The 20,414-nt window shown below is 56.5% G+C and overlaps 1 protein-coding gene across 1 annotated transcript in view; it reads right to left on the bottom strand.

The window, feature by feature from the left end:
* Window positions 1-20,414, bottom strand: part of TSNARE1 (t-SNARE domain containing 1) — an 84,028-nt gene that overhangs the window by 15,740 nt on the left and 47,874 nt on the right. Inside the window, 4 exon segments of the mRNA XM_029222596.1 lie at window positions 5,778-5,936; window positions 15,905-15,964; window positions 16,404-16,478; window positions 19,297-19,387. Coding sequence (XP_029078429.1) covers window positions 5,778-5,936; window positions 15,905-15,964; window positions 16,404-16,478; window positions 19,297-19,387 — 385 coding nt within the window.

Raw genomic sequence — 20,414 nt, 5'->3', positions numbered from 1 at the left:
CATCCCCCATCCCCTTGATTGTTCCAGAGAGAGTCACTGAGTGCCCAGTGTCGTGCACCCTCTGGGGTGCCAGGACTAAAACAGACGAAAATCCCTGCCTCCATGGGGCTTACGTTCTCCTGGAAGAAGAGAAATAATAACGAGATAAGTAATTAAGTGGTATGTTAGACAGACAGTGGTATGCAGAAGACAACTGAAATTTTAGACAGGGAACATCTGAGTCAAAACCTGAAAATAAAAGGAAACAAGTTGCTGGAGTGTCTGGAGGAACAAGGGTCCAGGCTCGGGACGGGGGTGGGGCTGGAGGGACGCACTGGCCCGGTCCTGGCACTGTGACCTCGGCCGCACTCAGGGAGGAGGGACAGGGCAGCCCACTTCGGGGGCAACGAGGAGCCCAGGTCTGGGAGGTGGGACCAAACTGCCCCCGGGCTGGAGAGGGCCGCCCCGCCGAGAACCTGGGAGAACGTGGGCCCAGAGCTGGCCAGGGGGCAGCAGGAGCACGGGGGTGTGGAGGCACCCCTGGCAGAGGCGAGGGGCAGCTATGCAGGGACAAAGCAGGGGTCACCCGTTAGCACTTGGGCAGCAGGGAGGGCCCTGAGGGTCCACGAAGACCACCAGCCGTAGCTGTAGGGACAGCAGGCAAGCCACTGGCCAGAGGGAGACCGGGGCTCTGAGGGCGGCCTTGTCTCCAGAAGAGGAAGCTCTGGAGGCCTTGCCTCCGCCCTCTGGGAGGACGGTCTCCCGGGAAAGGGGCCCCGGCGGAGGGCTGGGCACTTGAGGGAGTGTGGTGGGGACCTGCAGGCACCCCTCCTGCCCCTCGGGAGAGGCCTCGCCCTGTCTCCCAGCCCCCAGCTCAGCCTGCAGCCCCAGGGGTCACCACAGTGGCACCCAGGGATGCCCCACATTCCAGTCTGCCAAGCACCCCGCAGCCCATTTTCTGAGAGTCCCCCATTTCTGATCGCGCCACAGGACTAAGAAACAGGCTCAGAGAGGGGACCTGAGGCTGGAAGGGATGTGAGGGGGGGCCAGCTGGGAGAGCCGGCTCTCCCCAGGCTGGCCACAGCCTTGCTGTGTGTCTGAAGGGACCCCAGCCCTTCTCTCGGGACCCCACATGCTCAGTTACAGAAGGCACAGGATGGAGGGTACATGGCCACTGAGAATGGGCAGTGGGCACCCAGCCCTGCAGGCCAGACTCCAGAGGAGGGAGAGCCGAGGCCCTGGAGGACGCAGGGCTCTGGCATAGCTGCGGGTGGACAGACAGGCCGTCGAGGGGCAGAGGACAGGCCGTCGAGGGGCAGAGGACAGGCCTGGGGACAGAGCTGCCGCTGGCCGGCGTTGGGGAGGGGCAGCAGCTCCTGGACACTACCTCACCGGGAGCCCAGACACCTCCTGACGCCCACCGATCCCGCCGCTGCCTGCCCACTCCCAGCCTCACGCCACTGCCTGAACCCACGTACAGCTCACACTCCATAACGAGATGGACGTTCCCTCTCCTCTCTGCTCCAGACAGGGCCACTGGCCAGGAGGCTGCGACCCGCCACCTCTGCCCCAGCAGCACCCCTCCCCGACCCTCGGGGTCCTGGGAGGTTTGGGGCTCCTGAGGCCTGACCCACCTGGGACCAGTGTCAGGGAGGTGCCCTCAGCTGGGAATCCAGAGACCAGCCGCCTCCAAAACAGGGCGGGGGGAAGGAGCCCGAGAGGGGAGCCAAGGGCTGGCAGGGGGTGGACGGTGCCGCGGGTGCCCTGCCGTCGGAGGGACCCTCCCCGCAGACCAGGCTCCTGTATGCTTGCAGCTCCCCTCGGCCTGGCACGGCCCTCCTGATGCGCCTCGCCTGGGTGCGGCCAGGGCTCAGACCACCTGGGTCCCAGCCGTGTGGCGTGCCTGTCGGGAAGCGGGTACCGACATCCTGGCTCCACGGGATCACGTGCCAGGGACACGTGTGCCCTGGGCTGGCGCGGCTCCCCTTCGTGATCAGCCACTCTGCCCTCTGGAGCCACGAGGTGCCCCCCTGCTCCTCTGGCTGGAAGGGGCTATCCAGAGGGGTCTCCTGCACTCTGGGAGCCCGCAGGCCAAGCACAGCCGTCCTTGGGGCAGGGAGCCAGCTACTGGAACACCAGGCTCACAGCTCTCCATCACCAGGGCTGCCTCTAAAGCTCCAGGCAGAGGGCAGAGCAGGGGAGGGGCGGCAGCCAGCAATACCCGGATCTGGGCAGGGGCTTCCGGGCGGCAGGAGCCACAGGAGCAGCAGGTGAGGCGCCTTCTGGGCATCGCAGGAGCCCAGGGGTGGGGAGGGGGGTGTCTGTGGGGTAACAGGGAAGAGAGCAGTGGGGGCCATCTCATCGTGCCCACAGATGGGGAGCCCCCAAAGGGTCTTAAAGGACATTCCGTGCTGCCAGAGGACGGGCTGCCCGAGGAGGTTGGGTGGAGGTCTTTACAGCGCCCCCAGGGCAGGATGCCCTCACTCGAAACCTAACTGAGCAGGTCCAGGGGCCACTGAGCCAGGGAAGGGCCCAGAACCACTGCGAGAGGCCCTGGCAGCCCTCAGTCTCCTGCCCACTCACCACCTGATCCCTGGCCAGCAAGCCAAGGTGCCGGTCAGCCCCTGACAGCCCTCCATGGGCCATCTGAAATGGCAGGGCCCTGAGAGGGAGGCTCCTCCCTGACCCACCCATTTCACAGATGAAATGACCGAGGCGAGAGGCAGGCCCAAGGTCACCCAGCCAGTTAGTGGAGACTTGGGTCTAAAGCCAGGAAAAGGCACCCCAGGCTGGCACTTCATTTTGTCCCATAAGGTGACTCAGGGAGAGGGAGGCGAGCAGGGGCAGAGGCGCTGAGTGGGTCCATCAGCTCTACACCCTCAGCGCCAGGCTGCTCGGTGCCCAGCAGCCACCCCGGAAATGCCCACCATGGACCAGAAAGCAGAAAGAGGAGATTATGAAGGAATCGGATGTGATTAACCTGTTGTCGTGACTTTAATTCCACCTTTTGGGCCTCAGTTTCCCCATCTGTCCACACCCCCTACCCCCCACCTAATAGGTAAGTCCTTCAAGGCAGAACAGGGCCTCAAAGGGGCTCCCTGGGACCACAAGTCTCACTCCAGTAACACTGTGAACGCATAAACCCATGCAAGTCCAAAAGCCCCCGTGGAATGTGGGGGGCAGCAGGGGGGGTGCGGTAAGGAGTTTCCACACGGAACCAGTCTGCAGCCTGCCAAGGTGAGAAATGCCACGTGTGTCTTCCTGAAGCTGTTCCCACAGTCCCCTTCCCAGAGCACTGGCCCACTCACCACAGCCCAGCCCCTGACAGGCCATGCAGATCTGGACAAACAAGCCCCAAGAAACCTAAGCAGCGGGGTTCTGGCCGTCTCGGCACCTTCCCAACAAGTCCTGTTAGAGATGTGCTGTCACCAGGACAGATGCAAACCTGGGGGAGGGCTTTTTAAACACTAATGACATTTTCGTTTGTCTTTCCCACTTCCAAAGACCCCGAAGTGGGGGGGGGAGGGAGGGAGGGAGGGAGGGATGCAGGGAGGGAGGAAGGGATGCAGGGAGGGAGGAAGGGATGCAGGGAGGTGTGGTGCCCAAGACCAGTGATGCTGACTCCCCGTCCCACGCCATCACCCTCTGGCCAGCACCTGCCTCGTACCCACACCACCCACTGCAGATGAGGGAACAAGCCTCAGGCCCCGCCCACGGCCCCCCAGGAAGCTCCAGCCTGGCTCTGAGGGCCACAGACAAGACACTGAATTCAGGCTGGCCCTGCATCAACCGAGGTCCTAGTCGGCCCAGAGCCCCACTCCTCTCCCACCAGCCCGTGCCCCTCCATCTTGGCTAAATGACAGCAGTGGCCTCCACATGGGGCCCCCTCACCCCCAGTAAAGCCCACCCCCTGCCTGTACTCACCACTCACACGAGGAGGGGCTGGCGGTACCTGGGCCCTCTGCTCCCCTGAACCCCGGCTGGGGGCCTCTGCGTGGGCACAGAGCTGTGCATCTGGCCCCTACCTCAACCTGGCGGCCACGAGGGGCTGTCCAAAGCACTGGCTGACCCCCTGAGCAAACCCCACGACCTCCTGCGGCTTTGCCCTCAGAGCGGAGGGTCCACCTGCTCAGGAGCTCCCAGCATTTCCTGGGGGGCAGCCCTCACCCCACTCACATCCTCAGGCCCTGGGCCCTGCTGGGGAGCCTGCACCTCTGCTCCCTATGTGCCGGGCCAAGGCCAGGTCCGTCCGTCCTGAGCAGCCGCTTCATCCCACCTCACACGGGCGGTCCAGACCCCCGGGTGTGCCCGAGGGGCTGTCGGGGGCTCTCCCTAAGAGGGCTTCAGCTCTCGAGCTGCAGGAAGAAGCGGGTCCCTCCCCGCTCAGGCCTGCCAGCACCCGGAGTTGTCGGGGCGATGGCTCCTAATTTGTTCTCAGCTTCTCTGGGAAAGCAAGTCTCACTGTGCCAACGGCGGGATAAAAACATCTCTGTGTGTCTGGTCCTTTCTGGACCATCTCGGCAAGAGGAAGAGGCCTGCCTTCCGAGACACGGCCCCCGTGTGGCCGCCTTCCTCTCTGGGCAGCGAGGTCTGGTTGGGGGGAGGTGGTCCACTGAGGCAGGTCCTCTGACGGGGGCTGAAGAAACAAGCATTCCTCCACCAGGCCAAAGTGCAGGGGTGGGCAGAAGGAGGGGGGTCGAACCCCGCCTCTCAGGGTGGCGTCCACCTCCTTCAAGAGTGTAGGACCTGCTCATTGCAGACACGGTGACAGGGCCTGGGCCAGCGACTCAGTTTACCAACTTGCCCAAGTCTCTGTTTTTCTAAAACAATCTGCTTTTAGGGAAATTTTGTTCCAGAAACCCAGCTCCTGAGAGCTTCGGGGCAGGCAGGCCCCCCAACTCCTCCGCCAGCAGGCAAAACCGAGGCCCAGAGGGAGGAGGGGACACACACTCAGAGGCTCAGGCCCCACCACCAAGAGAACCAGGCGGCCCAACGGCTACATTCTACATGCACTTCCCACATCAGGAGGCCCCCTCGCACACTCACTGGCACACCTGCCCCTGCACCTGCACATCCACCCACATACTGGCACACCCACTCAGGCACCTGCTCCCACAGGTCCATCTCAGGGAACTGCACACCTCTGGCAGTTGTCACAGGTCATCCATGGCCAGCAAAACATCTGGCAGCAGGTATTACACACATGCAAACTTGAGAAGAACAAAGAACTAGCAGCCCCCCACACCCCATGGTCGGACACTGACAACACCACCGCCACCTGCTGGCAGCCGCCCCAAATTACAGGTTCAGTTCTCTCGGCAGGTCACTCAACCACTCAAAAACTATCCACTGGAACTAACTGCTCTGGGAGCTGAATGGCCTCATCAGAGCGAAATGGCTTCCTGGAAACCTAAGCGTGCAGTGAAGGAAGCAGCCACGGAGACTGGCACGTGCGACCCGGGCACAGGCCCTGGGCTCCAGGCCAGAGGGCTGAGTCCACTAGGAAAACGCGGGGAGCAGGGCGATGAGACACAGGGTGAGACTCTGTTGGGTTCCCTGGACTCCCTCTCTCCACCGGGCGGCCCAAGTGGCCAAGCTCAGGCAATGCCCTGGGAGCCCAGGTCCAGCCCCTCTGGGCTCGGGCAAGGGGCGGGCCTCAGTCTGCTGGTCACAGAGCAGTGGCACCACCAAAGGGCCAGCCCAGCCTCCACTGCTGGAGCACCGAGAGCCGCCACGGCAGCCGGGGACACCCATGGGCACACACACACGCATGCACACGTGCGCACGCCAGCCCGCACCTCGATCTGCAGGATGGCCTCCTCACGCAGCCGGATGGCCTCCAGGTCCTCCTCGGTGATCTCCGGAAGCAGCGCCTGCCCCTGGGCCTGCCACACGCCGTCGCCCCCGTTAAAAATCTTCTCGTCCTCGGACAGCTCGGCAAATGGGGCCTGGGGACTCTGCCGAGACACAGACCAAGGTTACCCGCACGCACAGCCCGCTGCCACCAGGCCGAGCTCTCGGCAGGCACCCAGGGGCCAGCCCCCAGCCTGCAGCCCTGAAGGGGCGGGGGGGCGGGCTCCACCCTGTCACTCGAGGGACGTCCCCACAGGGTCCCGGGTGCTGGGGCTGTCGTAGATGGTGGGCAGACACCGGGCCCTGTGGCCGTCCCAGGCCTGGCTGCAGGGAGCACTCGGCAGGACCCCACAGCCCCCCAGAGCCAGGGCCACACAGAAGACCCTGCAGAGCACAGCCGCCACGTTCCCAGCTCTTGAGGGGTCACAAGCCTCTTCACGAGCCCCCAGAAAATGTCCCTACATGCACACAAACCCCAGCTATTCGTCGGGGGGCTGTGGCCCCCGCAGGAAGCCCGTCCCAGAGCTGGTTACAGACTAAGTGCAGCTGCCGGGCAGGGGCCATGGAAACCGAAGCATGGACGTCACCCAGTAGGGCACAGACCCGCCCCAGCTGGGACCAGATCACGGGGAAGGAAAGCCTGAGGGGGGTTTTCAAGTTGTCTTATCCTTTACTGATTTCTTTAATTCACCAAATTTTCAAATTCAATAAACTAGCAGCTTCTCCCTTTAATGAATTCTATCTGTCCCCTGATGGAACAACCTGGGTACAAGTGAGCTGACATCCACCCCTGAGGTGCCAGTCCCGAGTGGGGAGTGGGGTGCCAGTGGGGGGCCGCACCTACCCAATCCCCGCAGAGATGAGACAGCAGGAGCCAGGGATACCCCTCCTCCCAGAGCCATGGCTTCACACGAACAATGCTTACAATTTACCTGCAAATGTTCAGCAACAAAGACTACTGACCTGCACCCCACGGCACCCCCCCAGGAAGACAGATAACGGCACACACACTCCCCCCAGCCCCACTCCCCCAGGCCTGTCGTGATGACCAGAGCAAGAGGAGAAGGCACAGAGGACGGGCAGAGCCCCGGGAGGGCAGCCTGCCCACCAGTGCCCCTCGCCTCCCACGTGTGTCGAAGCTCCTTGGAGCCGCTGTCTCTGACGCTCCCGACTTCCTTGCAGGGAGCAGCCAGGAGCCCACTTTACAGATGAGGCCGCAGAGGCCGAGCGGCCAAGGAACCCAGAAGAGCCGGGAAGTGGAGCAGGGCTCTGAGCTCCCACCTGGCACGGGGAGCTCCAGGGCGAGAACCACAGACCAGGAGAGAGGACGGTGCCGGCACAGTGCTGACCACACGCCCTCCTCCCGGCCCGGGGACACACTGCCCTGGAGGCAGAGGTCAGTGCTGGGCGCACAGACAGACAGGGGGACAGCTGCCGCTCCTCTTGAGCCCCTCCTACAGGTGTCTGGGCAGCGGGGACGGGGCTGAAACACAGGACTGCCATCACCCACGGAACGGCCCTCTGTCACATCCCCAGGACACGTGGCGTCGGTCACCTCGGAAGGAGGCTGCAGAGGCTGCCACTTGCCTATTTTCTGTTTCCCCTTTGTTATAGGCCCCTGATGTCTGCCTGCAGTGAAGACCACCTTCCCATGCCCTGTGCAGCTCAGGGTCACATGGCAGAGTCCTGGCCACACTGACGCCAGAGAAGTGACTCTGGGTGTGTGTGGGGGGGGCGGGTAGTCCAGGGGTCCACTCGGCTCCACAGGACAGTCTCTGTGCCTGTCCTCCCAGCAGATCCTGCTCCCTGCGGGCCCTGCCACACCGCCTACAGGAGGCCCCGCGGGTCAGCAGGAAGAGAACACAGTCTAGTGTCCACATTCTTTCCTGCACTTTGGGGCCCATGATGGCCACCGCAGGCCTGGCCTGCGGTGCAGTGGAGCGGATGGACACTGCCCACACCTACTCATCTGGGCACCAAAAGCAGCAAATGGCACAAACAAGAACCTTGGGGCATTTGGGCAAACGTCAGTACAGGCGGGCGCAAGGCACTGGAAAGCCACGTGTGACTGCGCCTAGGAAAGGGGACACACCGGATGCCACCCTTTCCATTGCTCGCAGCCCCGCAGGGTGGGCACGCTCCCCTCGGTTACAGGGTGATGCATCCGCACACACCGCGTCCTCCTCCCAAAGCTGGCACTCTCCCTACAGACCACACCGATACACGCAGCACCTCGTCCCCGGAGTCAGCAGAGGCCTTTAAATAAATAAATACGTGGATATGTGAACACAAAATAAAAGATCTACAAATTCTGCTGACGGGCGCTCCTCATCCAAGGCGGCAGTCACCACCTCCCCTTCCCGGTGTGGGCGGGAGGAAGTGAGCAGTGCCAGGCGGGCAGGAGCGGGGTGCGGGCTGGCCCCGCGCCAGGCCGCGCGCCTCCACCGCCCCCCTTCTGCGCTTCCCAGGCCCCGCCTAGGCTGCAAAGCCAAGTCAGGTTCCGGCCCAGCACTGGCACCGTCGGGCCAGCGGCACACTCTCAGGGCCTCAGCGTTCTCCTCCACAGAACGGGAAGAGTGACCTGCGCCCAAGGCCTGTGGCCTGTGTTCACCACACAGCAGCTGTGCTGTCTGCACCCCCCTGTCCCGTCCCTTCCCCGTGCTGCCCGGCACACCCCTCACTCCCAGCAGGAGCCGCGGCATCTGGTCCCCCTCGCTGATCCCACGCCCTCAGTCCAAGGCGGGGAGGGGACCGAGAAAGCTCAGCTCTGCCGCTTACTAGCTGTGTGATCCTGCCGACTTCCTTAACTTCTCCAACCTCAGCCTTCGCTTCCCTAAGATGGGGCTGATACCGCCCACGTCCCAGAGTCACATAAAGAAGTGACTGGGATGCAGGAGAGGCACTGACCAGCGAGCACACGTGCAAACGAGATGCCAATGGAAAGCCCAGGTCGGGTACCATGCAGGGCCGGCCATCCCAGGGCAAGTGAGTTACAGGGCACAGGACACACGTGCCTGCGGGGGACCCCAACAGTGCACCCCTCCCAGCAGCGGCTGCTCCAGAACAGGACACCCAGCCCTGAGCTGCACTGACGCCTGCCCCCGACCCACCTAATTCCATTGGCCTGGGGCACCGCCTGGACAGGGGCTTCTAATGGCCTCCCTGGCAAACCTAATAGCCCCCGTGGGAAGAGCCCTGGCCCGCGCACCCAGGCGCACGCCCACTGCAGCTCTGCTGTAAAGCACAACGTGACCAGCAGGGGGTGGGCAGGAGCACGGGGGCGCAGCCGCAGTGAGCGCCACGGACCAGCTGAAAGTGAGTCAGACACTGCAGTGAAGAAGTGACACTACGGGTGGAGCGTGAAGCCTCCTGGAGTCTGGGTTTCCGTGGAAGCTCCAGAAAGCCGAAGCAAAGGGTGCCGGCCTCCCTGCAGGCGTGGGTGCGGCGCCTGGCCTCCACAGGTACCGGCCGCCTTCCCCAAGCGGCTCAGGACAAGGGAGCAGGGAGGGAGAGAGGGCTGATCCCGCCGCAGCCCCCCTCCTGTAAGGATCAGAAAGCACCCTTTATTCTCCTCACAAAGCCTCAATGTGGGTCTTGAGCTCTGAAGCCAGGATTAGGATGTGCTGGCAGGGCGGGCGCTGGGGCCGCAGCGCAAGGGATAGCCGTGTGATGGCTTTCCAGCTTGCAGGGCAGCCAACAAAGGCGGCTTTCTCTTTGCTCCAAGGCCCAGGGCTTGGGTTCCGTTCCGACACGTCCATTAGAAGCCCACAATCCAACGAGACTGCTGGGGGGCGGGCCCAGCGGTTTCCCGTGAGAAGAGATGGAGCCCGATGGGGGTTCAGGGAGGCCAGGAGGGCGTGTGGCGGGGGCTCGGCGTGGCCCCCCACCCAGGGCCAGTGAGCAGCGACCCAGGGCTCTCAGGGGCTCTGGGAAACGGGCCACTGTCTCGCCAATTCCGGCCCAGGGCTCTGCATGGGAAGCCCGTGACCTCGGCGGGAGGGCAAGCGTCAGAATGACAGAATGAGAGCTGGTCACACACTTGGGAAACACAGCTTCTCCGTAGTAGCCCGAGGCTGGTCATCCACTTCTCCAAACAGCAAAAGGCTGTGTGTGTGTGAGCTGACGGAAGTCTGGAGGCTCAGTAAAGCCCAGGACACAGAACAGGCGTGACTGTCGCAATCCTTCCCTGGCCCCACGTTAAATAAAGGCGCTGGGGCCCAGGGGCAGGGCCAAGCCGCCCTGCGCCTGGCGGGGACCACAACTAGGGTACTTCCCAGCAGACGTGGAGGTGAGGTGGTCTTTACTGCTGCTGCTGGGAGCACGGGGCTCTGGTGAACCCACACCGAGCTGGCGACGGCGATGCAGACTTCGGAGTGTTCCCAGCGCTGGACAGGCACAGCCCTGCCTTGGGACAGAGGCCGGCCCAGAAGCACCTGGCGGCTGCCCACTGCCTAGGTCTGGGTAGGAGACTGACCAGGGCCCAGCTGGGGCTGCGGCCGACAACAGCCAAGAAGGCTGACTCCAGAGAAGCCAACCTGCCCCTGCTCACAGCCACACCCGGCACTCAGCTCAGAGGAGAGCCAGCAGGCAGCGGCCACCCCTGCTCCTGCCAGGACCAGGACCACCGGTCCGCAGATGGCGGCCCCGAAGTCCGGGGGATGCGGCCACATCCCCGGGCTGAATCCTGCAGTATATCATCTCATCAACTACAGCTTGCAAAATTCCTGGAAATAATCTAATCTTTCATAACTTCTCAGAAGCACTGTTGACCACTGTCTTCCTCTTTAAGAAAAACTCTACTGAAATAGGACATCAGTAGTTGAATGCACAAATCACAAGTGTAGATCAGTCTGTGAACTGTAACAAAAGGAAGACTTCCGGGTCAAGATACGGACATTCCAGCCTCCTACTCATTATGCTGTCCCCTACCAAGGGTAGGGGCTTCTAACTCTGCCCGTTGGTTTGGTCCGGTTTTGGCCTCTATCCTCTTTGGGCTCAGCGTGTGTCCGAGATGTCACCGGGGCCTTGCTGGCCACAGCACAACCCTTCTGCTGCCACAGTCTCCCATTTACGGACTCAGCACAAATGCTCTGTCCATCCCACCGCAGGCTGGCTCTCTCCCAGGTGTCTGCTGCTGTATGTCACGTGTGCTCAGTGTTCTTCTATGTGACTTTTCACTGGGTATACATTTGAGGTGGAGCTGCAAGGCCACAGACAGGACGACGTTTCACTCCACAGGTGTGTTCAGCTACCAGAGAGGGGGCACCATTCACACTCCCGTCTACTGCACAAGGTCTCCGGCTGCCCCACAGCCCTGCCGGCATTCGGCATGCTCCTGCATTTTCATTAGTTTTTAGTCGTGTTGGTGGGTGTGAGGTGTGCAGAGATGGAGCATCGTGGGTTAACTTTGCCTGCTTCTAATGACACATGCTGAGCACACACCCATGTGCTTACCAGCCATTCCGACGTCCCTTTTGAACGTGCATGCCCAAGGTGTTTGCCCTTTTATGTTTTTGAATTGAGTTGTCTGTCTTTTTCCTACTGATTTGTAAGAGATCTTTACATATTATGAAGTCCTTTCAGATACGTGATGTGCAAATGCCTTCTCTCACTCTGTGGGTCACCTCTTCGCTCTCTGAGGGTTGTACAGACTGTAACAAAGTCAAGTTTATCACTTTTTCTCTATAGTAAGTACATTTTCATCTGTGTGGGAGGAAGACAGCCTCCTATGGTAGCCTCTAGAAGCTTCACTGCCTTACCATTCACATTTAGATCTGTGACCCAGGGAAGTGTTCTGAGCCTGGGTGAACCGGGGTGAAGGATCTGCTGGGGGTGGCAGCCTTGTGCCAGCAGTGCTCCAGCCCCCTCCCAGCCACACAGCGATGGCCCCGGGCCCGCAGCACTTCCTGGCTGAGAGGGTACTCACAGCCTGAGCTGGCTTGTCGCCTCGTGTGGACATCCTGCCCTGCACACCGCTCCTCAGTCACTCTGACACCAAGATGAAGTGGGCAGGGTGTTCGGACCTGTACTTGCCGTGTGCTCAACAGGACCTTTCCCAGCTCAACCATCAGCCAATCAGCATCAAGTCCTGTGCAAATCCTGTGCCTCCCACTGCGTGGCAGTGCACCTCCCACAAACCAGGTAATCACATATGTGTGAGTCTGCATCTATATGCGACTCTGACCCCACTGGTCTGTTTGCTTAGCCTTCAACAAATACCACACTGTTCCAATTTCTATGGCTTTATATGGTGTTCTGATACCTGGGAATGTAAACCCTCAGTTCTGTTCTTCAAAATTGTCTTCATTATTCGGGGGTCTTTATATTTCCATATAGATTTTATGATCGGTTTGACAATTTACACACACATCATATACAAACGCATATTCAAAACCTGCTAGGATTTTTATTTGGATTGTATTGAACCTACAGAACCACTTGGTGAGAATTTGACATCTTTATACATCAAATTTTCCAATCTACAAATATGGTGTACCCCTCCATTATTTAATCTTCTGTAATTTCTCTCAGTAATGTTTTATGGTTTTCTATATAGAAGCTTCAACAACTGGTCATAGATTTCTTCCTAGTTTTGATGCTATTATAAATGCTATCACTTTTTAAGCATCATTTCCAAATTGTCTTTTGCTGGCACACACCATGTTTTCTTGCATACTGACGTAACAGAAATCCTGCTACATTCACTTACGAACTCTTAAGTTTCATCAGATTCATTCACATTTTCTAGTTACACAATCATGTTGTCTGTGAAGGGGTTTTAAACCTTCCCCATTTTAAACCTTTTATTTCTTTTTCATCTCTTATTGCACTGGGTATGCCCTCAGTGCAATGGAGAACAGAAGCAATAATACTGGACACCGCGTCTCCTCCTCACTCTTAGGAGAGAAGATTTTAATATCTCACCAGTGAGTGTGCTGCTGACTGTGACTTGAAGATACCCTTTATCAGATTAAAGGCATTCCTATCTCCTCCTAGTTTGCGGAAAGTTTTGAGTCCCCCTAAGTGGGTACTGAATTTTAACCAAATGCTCTTCCGTGTCTATTGAGATGATCAAATAGATTTTCTGTCTTACTGAATTAACATGGTAAATTACTCTGATTATTTCTGAATGTAAACCAACCCTGCATCCCTAGAATAAATCCTACTTTATAACGATGTACTACCTTTATATATATTGCTAGACTTAGCTTATTAACATTTTGGTTAGGATTTTTGCTTCTATGCTCATGGGACAGCATGTTATTTTCCATTTACTAGCCTCATAAAGCAAGGTGGGATGTATACCCTCTTTCTATATTCTATATAAGAGTTTGTGTAAACTGGTATTATTTATTCCTCAAATATTTGGGAGAATTCATCAGTAAAGCCATCTAGTCTGAAGTTTTATTGCTAGGATGCTTGTTAATTATGGATTTCATTTCTTTAATAAATACTGGACTTTCCAGATTTTTTACACATCCTGGGAGGTTACATTTTTCTTTAAAAACTTGTACTTCATGTAAGTTGTCAAATTTATGGGTATGAAGTTGCTAACGGTTACCTTATTACTTTTTTTTTAGCTTTTAGAAGCTATAATGATATAGCCATTTTCATTACTGATACTAGTAATTTGTATTTTCTCTCTGTATCTTGATTAACCTTGTAGGATTTAACAATTTTATTAATCATTCTAAAGAACCAATCTTTGGCTTTGTTGAATTTGTCCGTTGTACATCTATTTTATTTTTCACTGGTTTCTGCTTTTTCCTATATATTTTCTTTGGATTTAATTTTTTGTTGTTTTTCTAGCCATTTGAGATTGAGAAGTAGATCACTAATTTTCACACGTGCTTCTTTTCTAATATATGTATTCAAAGTTATAAACTTCCCTCTAAGCACTGCTTTAGTTGCAACCCATAAGCTTTGATTTGTTGCATTTTCATTTTTGTTCAGTTCAAGGTTATTTCTAATTTCTACTAGGGTTTCTTCTTTGATCCATGGGTTATTTCAAATTATACTATTTAAATTCTCAACCCCTGGTGTTGAGAATTTTGTTACCAGATTCCAGTTTAATTGCACTCTGGCTAGAGAACATATTCAGTGTTATGTCAGTCATGTAGAATCTGCTGAGGCTTGCTCTACCATCCAGCATATGCATTCTGTGTATATTCTCTTAGTGTCACAAATACCAGTTAGGTCTGTGTATTGACCAGTAGCATTGCCTGAATATTTTACATCCTTCCTGAATTTTTTCAATTTATTTTATTAGTCATCTAGAGTGGTGTGTCACAATTTCCGACTGTGATCGTGGATTTACTAGCTTTCCTTTTACTACTATCAGTTTTGCTTTATATTTCTATTTTTGAGGGTATATTGTTAGGTACATATAAATTTAAAATTATGTCTTCCATTTGAATTAACTTTTTATCCTTACAAAATATGCTTCTGTATGCCCACTAAGAATTCTTCATGTGAAGTCTACTTATTCTGATATTAATATGGCTATAACAGCTTTCTTTAGCTTTTGGTTGCACAGTATATTTTTTTCCATATTTTTACTTTCAACATTTTTCTGGATTTATATTTAAGGTTTGACTCCTCTGAGCACCACACAGCTTTTTTCTTTTAACCAAGTCTGACCATCTGTGCCTTTTAATTGGAAGGGTTAGTCCATTTTAGCTTAGCATAAGTGGTATAAATCAACCATCTTACAATTTATTTCCTATTTTTTCCTGTTTTGTGTTGATTTCTTTTTTTTTTTTGCTTTTAAATTAAGCATTTGTTTTATTATTTCATAGGTACCTCTCTATTTATGTTACACTGTCTATTCTTGTATTGTCCTTTTAGTATTACCCACAATGCAATATGCATCCTTGGATTATTACAGCCTACCTTATGTTGGTATTTTTGTCTCTTCTCTGATGACGCAAGGACATTACAATACCTTAACACCATTTACCTCCTTTATGTCCTCTGTGCTGTTGTTGTACAAGTATTTTCATTTGCCCCATATCTTAAGCCTCACAAGTCATTATTATTATTACTCAACAGTCAACATGAATTTAGGTGTATCCACATTTTATTGTTTTCAGCGCCCATAATTCCTTCCTCCATTACTATGCTTCCATCTGGGACTATCTTCCTTCTTCTACTTTTAGAGAGTTCTGTTGATGAATTCTCTCAGTTTTTGTTTCTCTAAATATGTTTTCATTTCACCTTTCCTTCTGAAAAATATTTTCACCAGATGTAGAACTCCAGGTTGGTAGTTATTTTCTTTCAACTGTCCTCTGGTTTCCACTGTTTCTTTTAAAAAGTCAAGTGTAAGTCTCATTGCTTTTTAAAAAATAATGTGACTTTTTCTTGGGCATCTAAGATTTTTTTTCTGGCTTTAATCTGCTTTTAAGATTTTATTTTTGTCTTTGGTTTCCAAGTTTTTTATTATGATGTGACTAAGCATAGCTTTAAGAAACAGGATAACTTTATCCTATTCATCATAGAGCTTCTTCAATCTGTGGCTTGAAGTATTTGGACAGTTTTGGAAAATTCTCAACCATTACCTCTTCAAATATTGTTTCTGTCCATTCTCTCTCTCCCCTGTTCATCTAGGACTCCAATTACACTCTTTACTGGATTTTCTATCATTCCTACTCACAGGAGGGTTGGTCTAATACAAGTTGGTCCTGTACAGTAGGTAGAACTGTCAGCAAGCACTTCCCTGTATCAAGCCCATGCCAGAGACCTGAGGGTAAAATGTCAATTTCTTTTTCTGTTTTAAGGATATTTAATTCATAATTTTATTTTATTTTATTTATTTTACCTACATTTTTATTGAAGTCTAGTTGATTTACAATATTGTGTTAACTTCTGCTGTACAGCAAAGTGATTCAGTTACACATGTATACATTATTTTTCATATTCTTTTCCATTATGGTTTATCATACGATATTGACTATAGTTCTCTGTGCTATACGGTAGGACCTTGGTCCTCCCTGCCCTTCCCGAAGCCCCAGTGGCACTGGATTCTATGCTGTCCTCTAACACCCACTGACCAGGGTAAATACTCAGCACCCACCTGCTGCTTGCCAACCCTCTGTGCTGTGGGAAGCAGTGCTCTGGACTTTTCTGCAATTTTCTGTTGGATAAAGTACAAGAAAAGGGAGACGAGAAGAACAGAAAAGGTGGGGGAAAGAGAAGAAGCAGTCAGATAAACACAAAGTACTGGACGATGACCAATAGCAAAGCACACCTTCAGCTGCCCCAGGACTCTGGAAAACTGGGAGCCTGGCTGGGCTTGGGGGCTGATCTGCTAGATGGCTTCCTCCCACACACTCAGGCGGGTGTGGAAGGATGGGTGATACCTGTTCTCCCACCTCCCAGGGGGCTGTCATGAGGACCCTCTTGGGCAGCACTCCAGAGGTAAACATCCCTCACTTGCACACATGCTGTGGTCCCACCAGCCAGATCCTGGCGATTATCCAACGTCTGCAAGGTGGCCCTTCCTCTGCTTTGGGGGATGGGACTGTACCAGGCCGACCCAGAGTGGGTGCTCAGGGGACCTGCAGGGGCCTCACCTTTTGCACCACTCCATAGCTCTGGATGGCGTCTGAAAGCTGAGTTTTCAGACGGTCCAGCTGAAGACGCTCCTGCTGCAAAGAGGGGGAGGGGGGGCTTCAACAGGCTGCCGAGGCCTCATCTTGCCCCCGCAGCCCCTCCATCCCTGGGCACTTCAGTTCACTATGCTCCTGTGCCCCTCCCGTCCCTCCCGGCAGCACCTGCGCCACAGCGTCCCCGTCCATCCATCTCCAGCCTCACGGCCGTCACCACCCCCTCTGCCATTAGAACTGGGTTCATCCCCATCTTCATCAGCCGGTGCCGTCACCTCCATCACCTCAAACACCAGCAAGGGCTCCACGGGCTCAGCCAGCATCACCGTGAACACCATCTCCACCCAAACCACAGGCATCGTCAACACTGACCTCGGGGCCAGCCGCTCTAACGTGATATGCCTGTCCTGTCCCCAAAACAAACTACTCGGGTGAGAGGTGTTACGATCCCCACCTAACAGCTCAGGAGATCCTGGGCACAAGTTCTAAGTGGCCTGTTCAAGGTCACACTGGTGGTGAGGCTGCATCTCATCCCCAGCATCAGAACTGCAGTCGGCAAACCATCCATCCTGCCCCCAGCACCTCAGCACTCACACACGGCCCCTGTCCTCCTGCTGGAATGGGACCTCATCTCTTGTTCGTCTCTGCACCCCAGCGTCAAGGATGAAACCCGGCACAGAGCCAGCACTCAAGGCATACTGACAAACGAGGGAACGGGCAAGCAAGCCCTGGACCCTGACACCGCCAGGCCATCAGGAGCCACAGCCCCTCCTCTCTCACCACACAGCACTAGCACCAATGGAGCCACGCCAGTCCCAGTGTCCTTGGACCAGGACGCGGACACAGGCTCCTGGTCCCCTCCTGCCCCCAGCACCTCCTGTCAGCTCCCAGGAGGGCCCTGGACACTCCCCAGACCCTGCGTCTCAAGTCCCAGAACCCAGCCCTCACTGCCACCACGCACCCCATGCAAGCCCATGGGTGAGAAGGAGCCGCGGGGCACCAGCAGGCCAGGCGCGTTTCGGGAGACCAGCTCTCCAACACCTGCCCTTCCAGGGCACTTGGCAGTGTCTGGGCCTCACAGTTCCGTGTGGCTGCAGCTCTGTGGAGTCTGTTTCAGTGTCCAGGTAAGGCTCTTATAATTGGCACCATATGTATGCCCCAGGACAGACCTAAGAGCCCAAGGGGCTATTTAGTGCTTTTGAGCAAAACATCTCCAGCTCTACAGCCCACGTGATCCACCACCAGCTCCAGGTGATGGGCTCAGCCGTTCTTCCCTGCGAGAGCAGTGACCCACGCTGCCCACCTGGACAAGACGTCCTCCCGCAGGACCTCATTTGTGTTCTCCCGGCATCTGGCAGAGCAGGTGTGCAATAAATGTTTGTTGGTTCTCAGATGGATGGATGGGTGGGTAGATGGCTGGGAAAGTCAGTGGACGGGCAGGTAAATGGATGGAGGGACAGATGGACAGACAGGGGGACTGGTGGGTGGGTGGATGGAAAGAAGGAAGGATATATTAGGCTAAAAGTGAGCCCTCTGAACTCCCAAGGGGGTCAACTCTGCTTTCCAGCCCTCGTGACATACACAGAGCCGGGGACGTGCGTCACAAGGCCACACGTGAACAGGCCCATGAACACCAAGGCCTCAGAACCGCTGCAGACGCTGCCCTGTGCTGCGTGAACCCTGGGCGAAGGCCAGGACCAGGCGCCTGCCTCTGGTCCCGACGACCAGGCTGTGATTGTTATATCGCATGCAGAGCAGTGCTCGCCACTCCCAGCAAAGCTCTGAGTGCTTCCTCCACCTGAGACCTCGGGTGCACCCTGCCCACGCCATGCAGGGACACCTGACCCCTGATCCTAGGACGTTTTTTTAAGTGTATTTTTTTTTTTTTTTATCAAAGTGTAACTCAAGTTTTCGAGCTGGGTCTACTTTATTAGGTAAAAATCCATCTATCTTAAGTGTACAGTTCACCTTAAGTGTAAGCTTCAGCTGTACAACCATCACCAGCACCTGGTTTTAGAACATTTCCATCGCCCCCAAAGTCCTCTGTGTCCTCCTGAGACCAGTCCCCAGCCCAGGCTACCACGTCTGCTTTCTGTCTCCAAAGGGACCTCCGGGCACCTCGGACGAACAGAACACACACGTGCTCCTCTCAGCCCGCGGGAGCTCTGTGCTCGCCCAGGCTGAGCAGCATCAGTGGTCCACGCCTGCCCACTGCTGGACCGCGCCCGCGGGGCTCACCACGGGGCCTGAGTCTTCCTCACCAGAGGCAGGGCCTCTCTGCGAGGGGCCACACTTCAGCTTTTAGGATTTGGAGGTGGGTCTCTGCTGCTGTAGCTGCTGGCAGCCCTGGGCCACATGTAAACGAATGGGCAACAAACAAGCTTCACTGAAGAAAACAGGCCCCTGCTCTGTAACCCGCGAGGGCTTAACAACACTGCATGCTCTGGGCTCCCCCAACCTCTGGGGGAGCAGGTAGGGTGTGGATAACAGACAGCCGGCCAGGGCTGGAGGGCACGTGAGAGGCCAGTGGGGAGGGGCGGCGGGGACATGGGGGCTGTGAAGGGGCCGTGGTCTGGGATGCGGTGGCCGTGACCACGGTGAGGAGGCCGACGGTGAGTGCAGTGGCAGGAAGGGCACACGTAGAGGTGGCAGGTGGGTGAGGGGCACGTAGAGCAGGGCAGGGGGACAGGGCACTCTTGCCCAGGAGGCCGGGAGCCCAAGGCACCTGCACCGCTGCCCGGCCCACGGCCCAGTGAACAGAGGAACGCGCGACCTCTGCCCCGAGCAGCCGCGTGGTCAGCATCTGTCTCCCCACCCTGCGCCCCGGGCCCTGGCCCCCTCCGGCCCCCAGGGAACATACCCGGGAGCAGCCCCGCAGGATCTCAGCCATCTGCTTCAGGGCACTGGCGCTGGCTGCGATCGCGTGGTTGGTCTGCTGCTGCACCGTGTGCCTGGAGTGGGTGTGGAGGGGAGAGAAGACCGGGGGGCGGGCAGCAGAAAGGGTGGATGACACAGAAGGGCAGCACAGCAGGTGGGGGGCTCGCGGAGGGACGGGAAAGTGCACAGGAAAGGAGGAGTCGTGCAGAGGAAAAAGGGAACAGACGGGAAGGACGTAAAGACAGGCCCAGGGAGGGATGGACAAGGGAGGGGGGCAGGCGAGGCGGGGGGAGGGGGGAAATGACATGACGCGGTGAACTCAGGTCAGCGTCACCAGGCCCCTCACCTCCCAGCCCCCATGGACCCCATACCCAAGCCACGGGCTCGGTAGCTGCACCCCTGGGGCCCCAGCCATGAGCCCTCCCTGTGGAAAGGCCGCTGTGGGTCAGCACTGGTCGGGGCCCAGGAAGCATGGTGGCCGCACAGGTGGCCCTGGGACCACTGCTGAGGAAAGCCCAGCCCTCTCCCAGGCCTCTGGGGGCCACGGTGAGACTCCCGCCTCCAGACCCAGGAACATGGGGAGGCCGGGCCCGGGGCCTCTCCCAGCCCCTCAGTTTATGAATCTGAGTGTGAACTTAAAGGTGCTGAAAAGACCAGCCCCTCGCCGCCTGGGGCTGACCACTGCCCCTGTGGATGGAGTGACACAGGGTAGACCCTGTCCTCAGGCCTCCTGCGGGCTCACAGGCCCAAGTGAGGGAAGGGCCCTGGCCTGGCTGCAGGGCGCAGACACCAGAGACCCTCCCGACCTTCAAGCTGCAGCGCAGATGCCCCTCTTTGCCCCTGTGGGACCCCCACGTGGCAGCAGTGGGCGTGGGCACCACGGAGCCGGGTGCCGTCTGCCGAGGTGGACGCCCCAGGAGGCACGGGCAGGCCCCAGGCCCCAACGCTGGCCCCTGGGTCACACGGAGCTGCGGCATGCGGAAAGGGGGATGGGGGTGGCATAGGAAGGAGACTCTGCACCAGCCTAAGGGGGCGTGGGCCGAGGACGCGGTGCAGGGACCCTTTCCTCCCAGGTTGCCCGGAGGCCACAGGAAACAGCAG

The sequence above is a fragment of the Monodon monoceros genome, unplaced genomic scaffold (genome assembly GCF_005190385.1).
Source record: "Monodon monoceros isolate NGI ecotype Baffin Bay Population unplaced genomic scaffold, NGI_Narwhal_1 Super_Scaffold_14, whole genome shotgun sequence".
NCBI classification, from domain to species: Eukaryota; Metazoa; Chordata; class Mammalia; order Artiodactyla; family Monodontidae; genus Monodon; species Monodon monoceros.
The sequence above is the reverse complement of the archived record's forward strand: the minus strand, read 5'-3'. Positions and strand labels throughout refer to the sequence as shown.